This window comes from Triturus cristatus, chromosome 3_1, assembly GCF_964204655.1.
Source record: "Triturus cristatus chromosome 3_1, aTriCri1.1, whole genome shotgun sequence".
NCBI lineage: Eukaryota > Metazoa > Chordata > Amphibia > Caudata > Salamandridae > Triturus > Triturus cristatus.
In genome coordinates this window covers 819,837,676-819,851,145 of record NC_140583.1, presented here as the reverse complement: position 1 = coordinate 819,851,145, position 13,470 = coordinate 819,837,676, and the positions used below count along the sequence as shown (strand labels likewise).

At 48.0% G+C, this 13,470-nt stretch overlaps 1 protein-coding gene across 6 annotated transcripts in view; it reads left to right on the top strand.

The window, feature by feature from the left end:
• PCBP3 (poly(rC) binding protein 3) overlaps positions 1-13,470 on the top strand; it is a 212,479-nt gene that overhangs the window by 164,793 nt on the left and 34,216 nt on the right. For 3 of the 6 annotated variants that reach the window (XM_085645173.1, XM_085645171.1, XM_085645175.1), the window contains exon 10: positions 3,243-3,321. The exons of 1 other annotated variant lie outside the window; for it this stretch is intronic. In XM_085645173.1, the coding sequence (XP_085501299.1) occupies positions 3,243-3,321 (79 nt within the window). The remainder of the gene's footprint in view (positions 1-3,242; positions 3,322-13,470) is intronic. 2 more of the 6 variants (XM_085645174.1, XM_085645172.1) reach the window with 1 other exon arrangement.

Genomic DNA, 13,470 nt, shown 5'->3' with positions numbered 1-13,470 from the left:
CATCTGATGGTGTTTGGTGCCTCCGCTTCCTCTGTATGTGCCTGCCCCGGTTCTGTGAAGCAGAGTTGACTTCATAAGAACACATTTATGGTTCTTATGATTTGCTTAATGGTCTGCAAGGTCTCAAAGTTTGTTGCCTTGCAGGGTCGTGAAGTTAGTAATAAACCCTCAGAATGATCATGATTATAGTAAAGATTGCTAAGCTTGGACACAAAAACAAACAGAAATCTTGTGCTCAAAGTAGGTTTGTATGACAAAACACTAAATACATTCTTCATGCCAGCTTTCTTTCTCAAAGCAAATTAAGGTGAGGCAAACTTCACAACTTTCAAGGAGTGTTAATTTAGCCAATTTCACTAGTAAAGTTTAAACATTGCACACTTATTGCAGCTTCCTAGCTGAGGCATAGATTCCACAGCCTTCACCTAACTGGGTTTGTAATGTCCCTTGCATGAGCTGAAAAGTGTCTTGTATAGGGTCGTCAGTATGGTCTTCACCACCTCACCATCTTTCTGGGAGGTCCTGTAATGTTTATCATTTGCATTGTATCTGGTAGTCTTGGTCTGTGGTGAACATGCCCTGAAGTAGGTGAATTTGGCCAATTGTTGGTTGTAGCAGCCCCAGTTGTCCTGTGCCAAATTTCCCAATGCTGGCACTTTTGTCAAATAACCAGGGGTTTTCATTTATTGATGTCCTAGTTCTATCGAATGTTTCTTATGCTAGTTTTACTTTCCTACACAACTATCCCTCTATTAATGTCCAAGTTTCCAGTGTCTTATGGATGCTATCCATGGACAACATCTGAAAGGATGACATCAGAACCTTTTATTTAGTCATGCTGGTGTTACAGTTTTGTCATTGTGTGAAATGGAGGAATGACTTAAAGGCTGGTACAAGTGTATTTTACTGCCTTTGGTGAAGCAGCATTTTGACGCCACTCAACACTTTCAGTTTTCATCACGGGCATTTTGATGTACATTGGAATGGCCCACATCAAAATCTCTGGTAAAATTATTACGCACCCAATCCCATACCTGGGATTTCAATTGTGGTATCAAAATCCTCAAGGTTGTGATGTTCACAGTGATATCATACAACTGTGAGTTTCATTTTAAAGTCACAATCCCTCTGAAATTCCCATTTGTCACAATCACCTGTACGTGATTTAACAATTGATGCTAAAATCCTCCATTTATTATATCTGCAATGTTGTCACAATTTAATGTGTGCTATTTTCATAGTGATGTCAACATCATTCATCTTGCTGTTTCCTTAGTGCAATTACAAGCACACACCTCTGCTTCATGAAGTGGCATTACAATCCCACATCTATATTTTTCATAGTGATGTTATCATCCCACAGTTGTGACATTCATAGTTATCTTACATTTCCCAACTCTGTCATGTCCATACTGATATTACAGTCCTACATTTAAACATTTTATAGTGACATTACAAACCAACATTTGTGATTTCCATAGTGATATTACAATTTCACATCTGTTATCGCCATAGTAATATAATCCCACACCTATTGTTTGAATGTAGCTATTACAATCCTCCATCTACATTTTGCATAGTTATATTACAGCCCCATTTCATTGTGATTTTACCAGTGCATGTTTGTGATTTACATAGTGAAATGTTAAACCAACATCTGTGAGTTTCATAGGGAATGCATGTAAGTGTTTTCCTTGTGATTTTACAAGCCTCTCTTTGATTACCATTTTGAGGTCACATTCTCACATCTGTGATTTCTATGGAGATTCCAAAATCCCTCAATCCCGCTTCTGGTAAATGAGTGGATCTGGTAATCGATAGCGTTGTCACATGTCTCACACCCACTCTGTGCTCTTATGGTATTCTGCTCTTGCAAGACACTCATAGAATTTAGGGGAGTGACTATGTTTCAGGCACACACCCATCTATTGCAGTGTTATATGTTTTAAAAACTTCTTACCGGCGTTGGTAAACAACATTTTATAAGATTCAGTCACAAAGTTTTTGTGGCTATTGGGATTCCCAGGGCAAGTTTTATGCCATCACTGTCCCTCACAGTCCAATCCTGCCATCACAGATTAATGTTTCTTGAAATTGTGAGGAGATGAGTCTTGGGATGAATGATAGCATTACAAGCACTTTGTATGCACACCATTGCCTATAAAATTAACACAGATATTTAGAATCATGTTCTTTTTTTATTATATTCTATTATGCTTTTCTTCAATATCAAGTGTCTTCTAAGGACAGCCACAGTCAGCACATGTTTGTTTGAAGGGAGATTTTTCCCAAAACTCCTTCAACATTTGGTGAAGTTACAATCCTGTTCTCAACAAGCAATCTTACTATAGAGAGCCGTATGGGTTTCTGTGCTCCAATGGCAACTGTTACGTCTCACGGCTTGGTCTGAAATAGTGCAGGCATCATATTGCATGTGTATCCCAATATAGTCTTAAATATATTGTCTGTCATTCATCCTAATGTGTTGAAGGCAAAATATGGCATGCAATTATGTTTTCAGTAGTAAAACCAACTAAACAGTTGGCAGTGGGGCAGCAAAGAATCCAATATGTCATTGTAGGATAGAATGCCTTATCTAGGAAAAGAATTTCAAATTTTGAAGGAGCCTTGGAAAAAGTCTGATATGGACGAAACACGCATTGGCGGAAGTATCTGTGAAAGAACAACTACAAATTAAAGAAAGAATAAATAATAAAGGAACATAATGAACAAATTGGATCTTTACATATCTGTTTTCGCTCTATATAGGTAGTGGTGTACATCACGAGCGCTTGTATTTTGAAATTTCTGGTTAATAACTACTGTCAATAGGGGATTTCAGGATCAGAACATACTTTCATCTTGATTGTGGGAAAATTTGTACTTAAGGGACCCTTGAAGAGGTGTGCACTGGCTTTGTTCACTGCTTCCATTTTATGGGACTAATCAAGAGTTGATAGGAAAAATGCAATCTAATCTAGAGATCTGCAGCAGACGGAGCATTCAGGATTCTTATCCTGTGCGGGTTGAATCAGTTTGTGGACCACTTTTACCATGAGGAACACAAACTAAAGCTTTTGGTGTTGATGCTCACAGGCCGAGCCCTCCCCTATCGTGCTTTGCCACGGCCAATCATGGCCTCCTCTCTTTATTTTCTTATCATTTTGTTCTGACTTCTTTGGTGACTGTGTGTGCTTGATAACAATAACCTTCTTAGTTCTGCTGTCCCTCCTACCCCTCAGCAGTTGACCAAGCTCCACCAGTTGGCTATGCAGCAAACCCCCTTTACTCCCCTTGGACAGACCACCCCCGCTTTCCCTGGTACGTACCCACAATTCCCTTTATACATTTCCTACTCTTTTCACCTTTTATGGTTCTCTTTCTATTTGATTTATGTGATGGGAATAATTGTTGAGTTAAAGCAATGTACAGTTGTTATGCTATGAGGATGAGTCAAGAAAAATTATGACCTAATTAAGCAATTTTGAATGATGAGATGTTAGGCAGAAAGATGAAATTATAAGTGAAACAGATAAATTACAAGTGTGAGAGATAGAAGAGAAGTGAAACTATGTTATAAGAAGCAATGTGAAGTTAATTACAGACACGGTTATGTGGTGAGGAGATACAGGACTGAAGTTATGTGCTGTACATTAACTATATACGTGAAGGTAGGTGATCAGAGATTAGCACGAGAGATGTAGTATTGTGGTGAAATTTTCCAGAGGAGGAAAACCAAGTTCTGCGTAGGTAGGTAGAGAAGTTATGTAGTATGGAGTCAGTGATAGAAGTGAAGTAATGTAGTGAAGAGTTAATCAGGGCTGTACCTGTGTGGCGTGGAAGTAAATAAAATAATTTCAAGCTGTAGACTTTGCAAGAGAGGTGCAGGTATTTGGTGAGCAATTGACGAAATGAAGGTATGTTTTGAGAAGGTAAATTGAGGATCACTGCATTCCTCAGAAAACTCTGCCTTAGTGACTGAACTTGTAGTACTGTTCTCTTTTCTTATCATGAATATGTTCACTAGTGGCTATCTGCATGGTGCTAAAGCACAAAACAAATCATACTTTTTTTGTTAATTTGTTCTGCTGATAAGTGCAAAAAAAACTATTTCAATTTACCTGATACGGTCATCTTAGTCACAGAATCATGGCGGAAGTCCTATGATGGTAAAATAGTTATCTCTTGCTTCTACTGGATTTTAGATACATTAATAGCAAGAGGGTTACAGAGATTCTTGGGCATTCCTTGGTTTTGAAGTTTCAATGTTTTTTTTGCAACCTCCGCAAAGTTTTGGGGGATCAATTTGCATCTTCTATAGGTTTTAAAGTTTTACACGTTGTCACACTTGTCCAGAAATCACAACTTTTGTGACAAGCTATGAGTATGCATTTTCCAACTTGGTTGAATTTGATTTGCATGTAAACCATCTCATGGTACTGTGAAAACCTGCTTTTAACGAGCAGAGAAACTGTTTCTTGGAGAATGGTACAATCACAATTGAGAGCTTCGGAAATGTTGGCCATTAAAAAAACACTTTACACACCTCTCATCGGTAGCTACAAAATGGAGAACAATCACCAGGCTGACAGAAAGACAAAGAAAGAGAAGCCAGGTATCCAGAGGGACAGAGAGTGTGAAAAAGACGTTTGGCCTCATTACATTTTCCATAGTAATCCAGAGGGGGCCCATAACAGCAGTTACCAGCTCAGTCGAGATTACAAGTAATCTGGAAATGGCATGCATTCCAGGATTAATACCATGACATTTGCCTGATGAAAGGATGAACACCTGCAAGATAATGTAGAAAAACAAGGAGGTATAGGCAAGGAAAGTCAGTTCTTTTTCTTCATATAACCTGTTAACTCGTATTCTGGGAGTAGTTCCTTCCCACTCAGACTTTTCAATGCCTGTAGTATTGGTAATTCCCAAGGATAGACTGTCTACCCAGACAGAGTACTCCAAGAAATGACCTTTTGGATGGTCCAGTAAAGGAGTCTTACTCTGAAGTGCAACAAATATTTTTGTTTTGGAATCATTGAGCTGTCTCTATGTCACGATAGAGTAGACCACTATATCTATTCCAGGGAATCCCCTACAATGATTCTTAAAAATATAATTACACTGTCTGCCCCACAAAAAACTGTTACAAATAATTCCTCTGCAGTGAAAATGTTTTTTACTCACCCAAAAAGAATTCTATCTTTACCATGACTCAGACCATTACACACAACTGCCCCAAACTCAACCTTATTCTAACTCTAAGCCTAAACTTTTAAGAATGCTCTAAATCTGAAATGTACTTTAACTTTTCCACTAACCATTATCTCCCTACCTTAGTTGTAATTATTAATGGGTACAGTTACTCTATTGCTAATTCAAAGCATAATCCAAATCTTTTCCTTACATTGTTTAACTTGAAAAAATACCCTGCACTCTATGCTAAATGACTGCTGTAAAGACTTACTAGAACATTTCTTCATAGTGACTTTTTCGGGGATTCACTGAAATCTTGTTTTCTCAGTTCCGATTTCAGTGTCATGACATAGGACCAGATGTACTAAGCCATTCAACTGTTAAAATGCTGTTTCTATGTACTAATCCTATTTTAGAAGTCTAAACGTTTTTCCACCTCCTAAAATGGAATTCCAAACAGATACCGATTTGGTACATGGAAGGGGCGTATTGTAGACATCGCTTCCAAATACCAAATCAGTATCTTATGTATCAATGTTTTGCAAACAAAATTCGCTCCCATTAAAAAAAGAAAATACTGTTCCCGGTAAGGGCCAAGGGTAAGGGGGCTACGCAGCCCCCTTCCCTAAAAAACAAATATTTAACAAACAAAAAAACTCTGGCAAGTCGCCGGAGGCCACGCCCCCTTCACCACTACTCTGCAAACGCTCCTCCTCACGCAGTGGTGGTTGGCTAATGAAATCCCCTTGAATGATGAGGGTCTTTGGGGACCAACAAGCCCTCTTGTAACCTCCAGTTAGTCCCACACAGTGGGATTGCTGAGAGGACATGAAGGCCACACCCCCTTTCTCTTCCACTCTGCAAACATGCCTCCTGGTGCGCTTCTGGTTGAGTAATTAATTCCTCTTTAGTTCTGAGGGCCTCAGGACTAAAGTGGACTGTTTTCCCTAACCAGTAGTGCATCAGGAGGAGCGTTTGCAGAGTGGTGGAGAAATAGGGCATGGCCTCTGACAACCACTCAGCAATCCAGCTGTGTGGGTCGTACTGGAGGTGGCAGGAGGGGGTAGTAGGCCCCAAGGACCCTCAAAAGCCAAGGGCACTTCATCCCCCAACTAGTAGTGTGCCAGGGGCACGTTTACAGAGTGGTGAAGAAAGAGGGTGTGGCCACCGAATACCTCTCAGTAAACCCACTGTGTGGGACTTACTGGACTTAACAGGAGGGGTAGTTGGCCCCCAACGACCCTCAATAGGCAAGGAGACTTCATCCCCCTACTAGTAGTGCACCAGGAGGTGCGTTTGCAGAGTGGTGGAGAAAAGGGGTGTGGACTTCTACCAGGTCTCAGAATTCCCACTGTGTGGGACTTACTGGAGGTAACAGGAGGGATGGTTGGTTGCCAAGGATGGCCTTGGGGTCCAACTACCCCTCCTGTTATCTCTAGTGAGTCCCACACTGCAGGACTGCTAATTGGTCTTCAGAGGCCACGCCCCCTTTCTCCACCACTCTGCAAACATGGCTTGTGGTGCACTACTGGTTAGTAGATGAAGTCCATCTTACTCCAGAGGGACTTTGTGGGTCAAGAGCCACTCCTGGCAACTCCTGTAAATCCTACACAGCAGGATTCTTGAGAACTGGCAGGTGGCCTAGTCCCCTTTCTCCACCACTCTACAAAGTGACTGCTAGTTAAAAAATCATAGAAATTCACTGAAAAAAACAAAGGTTACAGGGACATTATAGTTAGCAAATAGAATTTAAGAAATCTTAGAAATTCACTCAAAAAACCTAAAGGTTACAGTGACGTTATAGTTAGCAAATTGAATTAAAAAAACCTTAGAAATTCGCTGAAAATAACAAAGGTTACAGAGATGTTATAGTTAGGGTCAGATTTCACTCGTACAAAACCAGAGAAATTCAGCAGTTATAGTTAGCTGTGCTAACTACAACTTACTCCCCAGCAATGCACTGCTTATGACCTCACATATTACATCACTCATGACATGGTCAGTGACATCACTGATGACATCTCAAATTACATCACTGATGACATCATCCTCAGAATCACTCACACATCTACTCACACCCCCATACAACCTCTTGTGCACCGACAAACACACACCCCGTACAACCACTGACATACCCATTCACAGACCTATAGCAGTACTCACACACCCACTCAGTTCTCCATTGAGCCACTCACACACTCACTCACTGACTCGTACACCCACTCACACAACCATTTACTCACCCATACAACCAGTTACTCACCCATACAGCCAGTCACATAACCAAACACTCACCTATACAGCTACTTATACATCCACTTATTTATCTACAAAGTCACACACCCAATCACTCACCCAGTCAGCCTCTCAACACAGCTGCTGACTCACACATAGAAGCCCTCATACACTCACTCACACAGCCACATAGACACCCATTCACATATCCATACAAGCACTCACACATTCCTGTACTCACCCATACAGTCATTCACACAGACACTCACTGTCTAATACAGTCACTCACATATGAAGTCACATACCATAGCACTTAATCAAACAGCCACTCACTCACTCATGCAGCCACTTACATACCCAGTCACTTACTCATACAGCCATTCAGACACCCACTCACTCACCCATACATTCACTACACACCCACTTACCCACCAATAGAGCCACTTACACCGTCACTCACCCACCCATACATCCACTGACAAACCCACTCACTCACCAATACAGCCAATCACACAACATCTTACTCACCCACAGTACTGCTTACACAACCACTTATACACCCTTACAGCCTCTCACACAACGATACACACAAGGATACACACAGTCACACAGCCACTCACATGATGTAAGTTATGCTGCTGCGTCCACTTCTCCTTCACTAAACTCACCGTACACCACCACACCCACCACTACCTTCGTGGAAGCCAGAACAAGGTCACTGAAGAACAGCTCAACACCTCCCTCAGCAACACCCCACCTCTGACTTCTGCGGACGCTAATACCTCAGCTCGCAACCTCCAGCAAAGGATCTCTAACTGCGCTGACGCCTATCAAGAAAGTACCAGGCAAACCACACTCCAAAAAAGCCAGTTGTTTCTCCCTCGCCCTGCATTAGACCAGACACTCCTGTTGATGGCTCAAATAGAGATGGAGGAGCAGCAAGAACGTGGAAAACCGCTCAGCCTTCAAAACCACTGTCACCACACATCGCCAACTTATCCGAAGAACAAAGAAAGGGGCCCGACAAGAAAGGAAGAACACCAACGCGCACAATAACAAGGAACTTTTCACTGTGGTCAAAGATTTTGCCAAATCCAGCACAGGGACAGCAGACATCCCAACTTCCCAAGACCTCTGCAATAACCTCAGCGCCTTCTTCCACCGCAAGATTAAGGAGATCTATGACAGCTTCAACAACATCGATACCCAAGACCCTCTCACCCCACTTGCACCACCTCACCCAACAACAGCAGACCCTGATCAGTTGGACTCCCTTGACCACTAATAACACCCTCAAGATCATGAAGAGCATCCACTCAGGATCACCCTCGGACCCCTGCCTGTACCACATCTTCAACAGAGCCAGCACCTTCATCGCCTCCAAATTCTGCTCCATCAACTCCGCCACATTCTGGAAGAATGCACACAGAGATCAACCCCTTGCTGAAGAAACCCTATGCCGACCCGAAGGAACTCAAGAACTTCAGACCCATCTCTCTGCTCCCCTTTCCAGCCAACGTAATCGAGAAGGCAATCAGTGCCCAACTTTCCAAGTTTATCGAGGCGAACCATATCCTGGACCACTCGCAATCTGGCTTCTAAATCAATCACAGTATGGAGTCCGACATCCGCACCACCACAGACAACATCTGTGCCTTCCTCGACCGAGGTGAAACTGCAGCTCTCATCCTCCTGGACCTCTTGGCCACCTTAAACACCATCTCCCACCGTGCCGTATGCACAAGACTCCATGACGCCGGCATCCACGGAAAGACCCTGGAAGGGTTCTGATCCTTCCTCACCGGCTGAACACAGAGAGTCAGGCTACCACCGTTCTACTCGGAACCCACAGAATTCAGCTATTCAGTGCCTTGGGGGTCCTCCCTGAGCCCCACTCTCTTCAACATCTACATGGCCCCGCTCGCAGCCATAGTCAGGAAGCATGGACTCAACATCGTCTCCTATGCCGACAACGCCCAGCTGATCCTCTTCCTCACCAATGAACCCACAGTCGCCAAGAGCAACATCCTCAAAGGGATGAAGGCTGTCGCCACCTGTATGAAGGACAGCTGCCTCAAGTTAAACTCAGAGGAGACCGAAATCCTCATCTCGGGCTCCACCCCCTCCGTGTTGCGCGACTCCTCGTGGCCTGCAGATCCTAGACCTCCGCCCACAGACTCCGCTAGAAATCTCGGCATCATCTTGGACTACTCACTCACTATGAACCGCCAGATCAACACCATCTCATCATCCTGCTTCCACATGCTACGCCTGTCCTGAAAGATCATCAAGTGGATCCCCACCGAGTCCAGAAAGACAGTCACCCACGCACTCATCAGCACCAGACTTGCCTATGGCAACTCACTCTACGCCGGCATCACCCAGAAACTCCTCAAGACATTGCAAAACATCCAGAATGCCTCTGGCAGACTCATTCTCAACATCTCCAGCCACAGCCACATCACCAGCCACCTGAGAGACCTCCACTGGAACCCAGTCAACAAAAGGATCACCTTCAACCTCCTCACACATGCCTACAAAGCCCTACACAATACAGGACTTGCATACCTCAACCACTGCCTCTCGGTCCACGCACCAACCAGAGACCTCCGCTCCGCTGAACTGGCCCTAGCTGCCAACCCATGTTTCCGTAAGACTACGGTCAGGGGAAGATCCTTCTTGTACCTTGCAGCAAAGACCTGGAACATCCTGCCTCTCCCCCTAAGGCAATCACCGTCACTGCCCCAATTCAGGAAGGACCTCAAGACCTGGCTCTTCGACTGAACCACAGGTCCCTTGCAACAGATATGCAGTAATCCCCCCCGCAGTGCCTTGAGACCCTTAAGGGTGATCAGTCGTGCTTCACAAGCCACCTAATTGATTGATAGTTAGCTCAGCTAACTAAAACTACTGAATTTCCCTGGTTTTGCAGGAGTGAAATCTGACCTCAACTATAATGTCCCTGTAACCTTTGTTTTTTTGAGTGAATTTCTAAGGATTCTTTTTCACTATATTGCTAACTATGACGTCCCTGTAATCTTTGTTTTTTTTTCAGTGAATTTCTAAGGTTTTGTAAATTTTATTTGCTAACTATAAAGTCCCTTTAAACTTTGGTTTTTCTGTGAATAAATATCATTAGCAAGATTTTTTTGTTGCTGTACAGTTACAGGCATACTAGACAGTGTCATTGAAGGCATAATCAAGATATCTCTTTGCGTGTCAACTATTTTTGTTGCGGTTAGTGGACTGCCAGTCCTTTCAATCTGCTTGTTAGTATGATTATAGGCTGCTGAATGGATGGCACAGTGTTTTGTGTCATTGTTACGGCCACAATTGTTTGATGTGCTATTGTACGGGTGGCATGTATTCAACAGATTGTTATTGCTATGGCAGGGTAGTTAGCTGTCTTTTGTTTGCGAAGGAAGTAATTACTAGGGCTGGGCGGAAAGAATTTTGAAAAAAATTGTGGAAAACGAGCGCACGTCCTGAGTAGGGCTGGGCGGACTTTGCCTAGCACAACTACGCCCAATTTTGAAAAAAAATGTGGAAAATGAGCGCACAACCTGAGGGACCGTGTGCCCGGGACTGGGGTCCCTCCTGCTTGGGCAGGCTCCCCGATCTCCCCGGCCTGGCTGCGTTGAGAAGCAGGGACTGACCCGGGCCTCCTGAGTTTCGGTCAGGGCCTGGGAGCCCACGTCCTGCGGCCTGCCAAGTGTCCATCTGCCCGGGACAAGGGTCCTGGTGCAGAGCCCCGGAGCCCTGCAAGGGCAGGCGGGAGCTCTACCGCTATGGCTCGGTGCGGGCAGATGGGAGTCCTTTCGGTCCCGGCCATCTGGTCGCACCTTTCCCTCGGCCATCTGGTCGCACACAATGCTTTGCAATGGGGCAACCAGATAGCCGGGCCGGCCTGGAATTCCCGATGAGGGTCCATTTGCCTCCCGTATCCCAGTCAGGGCTCCAGGAGGTCGGAACACCCCTCCGGGGATGGTGGTGCTTTGCCGGGGACCAGATGGGCTATGCCCGGGCAACATCCTCCCAGGCATCCGGGGCTCCCTCCTCCGGCCCACAGCGTGGCAAAATGCCCGGGACGGGCTCCACGTGTCCCGGGCAGTCCACCCTGGTCGCCCGGGCCCGAGAGCTCCGGTGGTCCTCCCCGTGCCTGAGGCCCAGCCGGGGTCCCAGAGCCCCCCAGGAAGCAAAGCCCCCTGAGCCCTGCGTGGGTGGGCAGGCAGGAGCCCTACCGCTACGGCTCGGCTCGGGGCAGACAGACGGGAGTCCTTTTAGGTGCCGGCCATCTGGTCGCTCCTTTCCCCGCGGCCATCTGGTCATGCGCAATGCTTTCCAATAGGGCGACCAGATGGCCGGGCCGGCCTGGAAGTCCCGACGAGGGTCCATTTGCCTCCCGGATTCCAGTCAGGGCTCCAGGAGGTTGGGCGCATCCGCGCCTAGGGTCCCCTCCGTCACTTGGAGCGCAGGGGTTACAAGAAAGGTGGGTAGCCTTCCTCCGGATTAGTAGGGGCAGGGTATGCCAGAACACCCCTCCGGGGCTGGTGGTTCTTTGCCGGGTACCAGATGGGCTATGCAGGGGCAACATCCTTCCAGACGTCCGGGGCTCCCTCCTCCAGCCTGTGGCATGGCAAAATGCCCGGGACGGGCTCCACGGGTTCCGGGCAGTCCTCCCCCGGGTGCCTGGGCCCGAGAGCTCCGGTGGTCCTGCCCATGCCTGAGGCCCAGCCGGGGTCCCAGAGCCCCCCAGGAAGCAGAGCCCCCTGAGCCCTGCGTGGGTGGGCAGGCAGGAGCCCTACCGCTACGGCTCGGCTCGGGCGGACAGACGGGAGTCCTTTCAGGTGCCGGCCATTTGGTCGCACCTTTCCCCTCGACCATCTGGTCACACGCAATGCTTTCCAATGAGGCGACCAGATGGCTGGGTCGGCCTGGAAGTCCCGATGAGGGTCCATTTGCCTCCCGGATCCCAATCAGGGCTCCAGGAGGCCGGGCGCGTTTGCCCCTAGGGTCCCCTCCGTCAATCGGAGCGCGCGGGTTACCAGAAAGGGGGAAGCCTTCCTCCTGATTACTATGGACAGGGTACTTTTGAGACCCCTCTCTGCCTAGCGGTCCGCAGCTGGCAGCTGGAAAGGCCAGGCCAGGCCAGGATGCCGCCCCAGCCCTGGGTCTGTCCCGGGGCCTGCCACGTGGCAGGCTACCCTGGATTAGACCAGGCAGGCCTCCCCCTGCTGGGCTGGGTCCAGGGGCCCCTGAGAGGGTGGCCTCCCCACCCCAGGCTCCGTCCTCGGTCCTGCCGCGTGGCAGGGTGCCCGAACAGGGTGCCCTGGACGGGGTCCGGCGGGCCCAGGGAGGCTTCCCCTGTGCCTCCGGGCCTCGGAGCCCTGGCTGGATCTAGGGGCCCACTGTGGCCGGGGAGCCTCCTCTTGCTTGGCTGGGTTCAGGAGCTCTGGTTGGGCCCCTGAGGGCCCCGTGGAGGGAAGCCTCCCCACCCTGGGCTCCGTCCTGGGTCCTGCCGCGTGGCAGGGTGCCCTGGACGGGGTCCAGCAGGCCTGGGGAGGCTTCCCCTGCGCCTCCGGGCCTGGGAGCCCCGGCTGGGTCCAGGGGTCCCGCCGGGCCCCGGGTGGGTGCTCTGGCCCTGGGCCATGTCCCCCGGCCTGCGGCACTGGCAAAGGCCCGGGACAGGGTTCCGTTGTGTCCGGGGAGCCTCCCCTTGCTTGGCTGGGTTCAGGAGCTCCGGATGGGACCCTGAGGGCCCCGGGGAGGGTAGCCTCCCCACCCCGGGCCCCATCCTGGGTCCTGCCGCATGGCAGGGTGCCCGGGACGGGGTCCGGCGGGCCCGGGGAGGCTTCCCCTGCGCCTCCGGGCCAGGGAGCCCCGGCTGGGTCCAGGGGCCCCACCGGGCTACGGGTCGGGGGCTCCGGCCCTGGGCCCCGTCCCCCGGCCTGCAGCACTGCCAAAGGCCCGGGACAGGGTTCCGTTGTGGCCGGGGAGCCTCCCCTTGCTTGGCTGTGTTCAGGAGCTCCGGATGGGCCC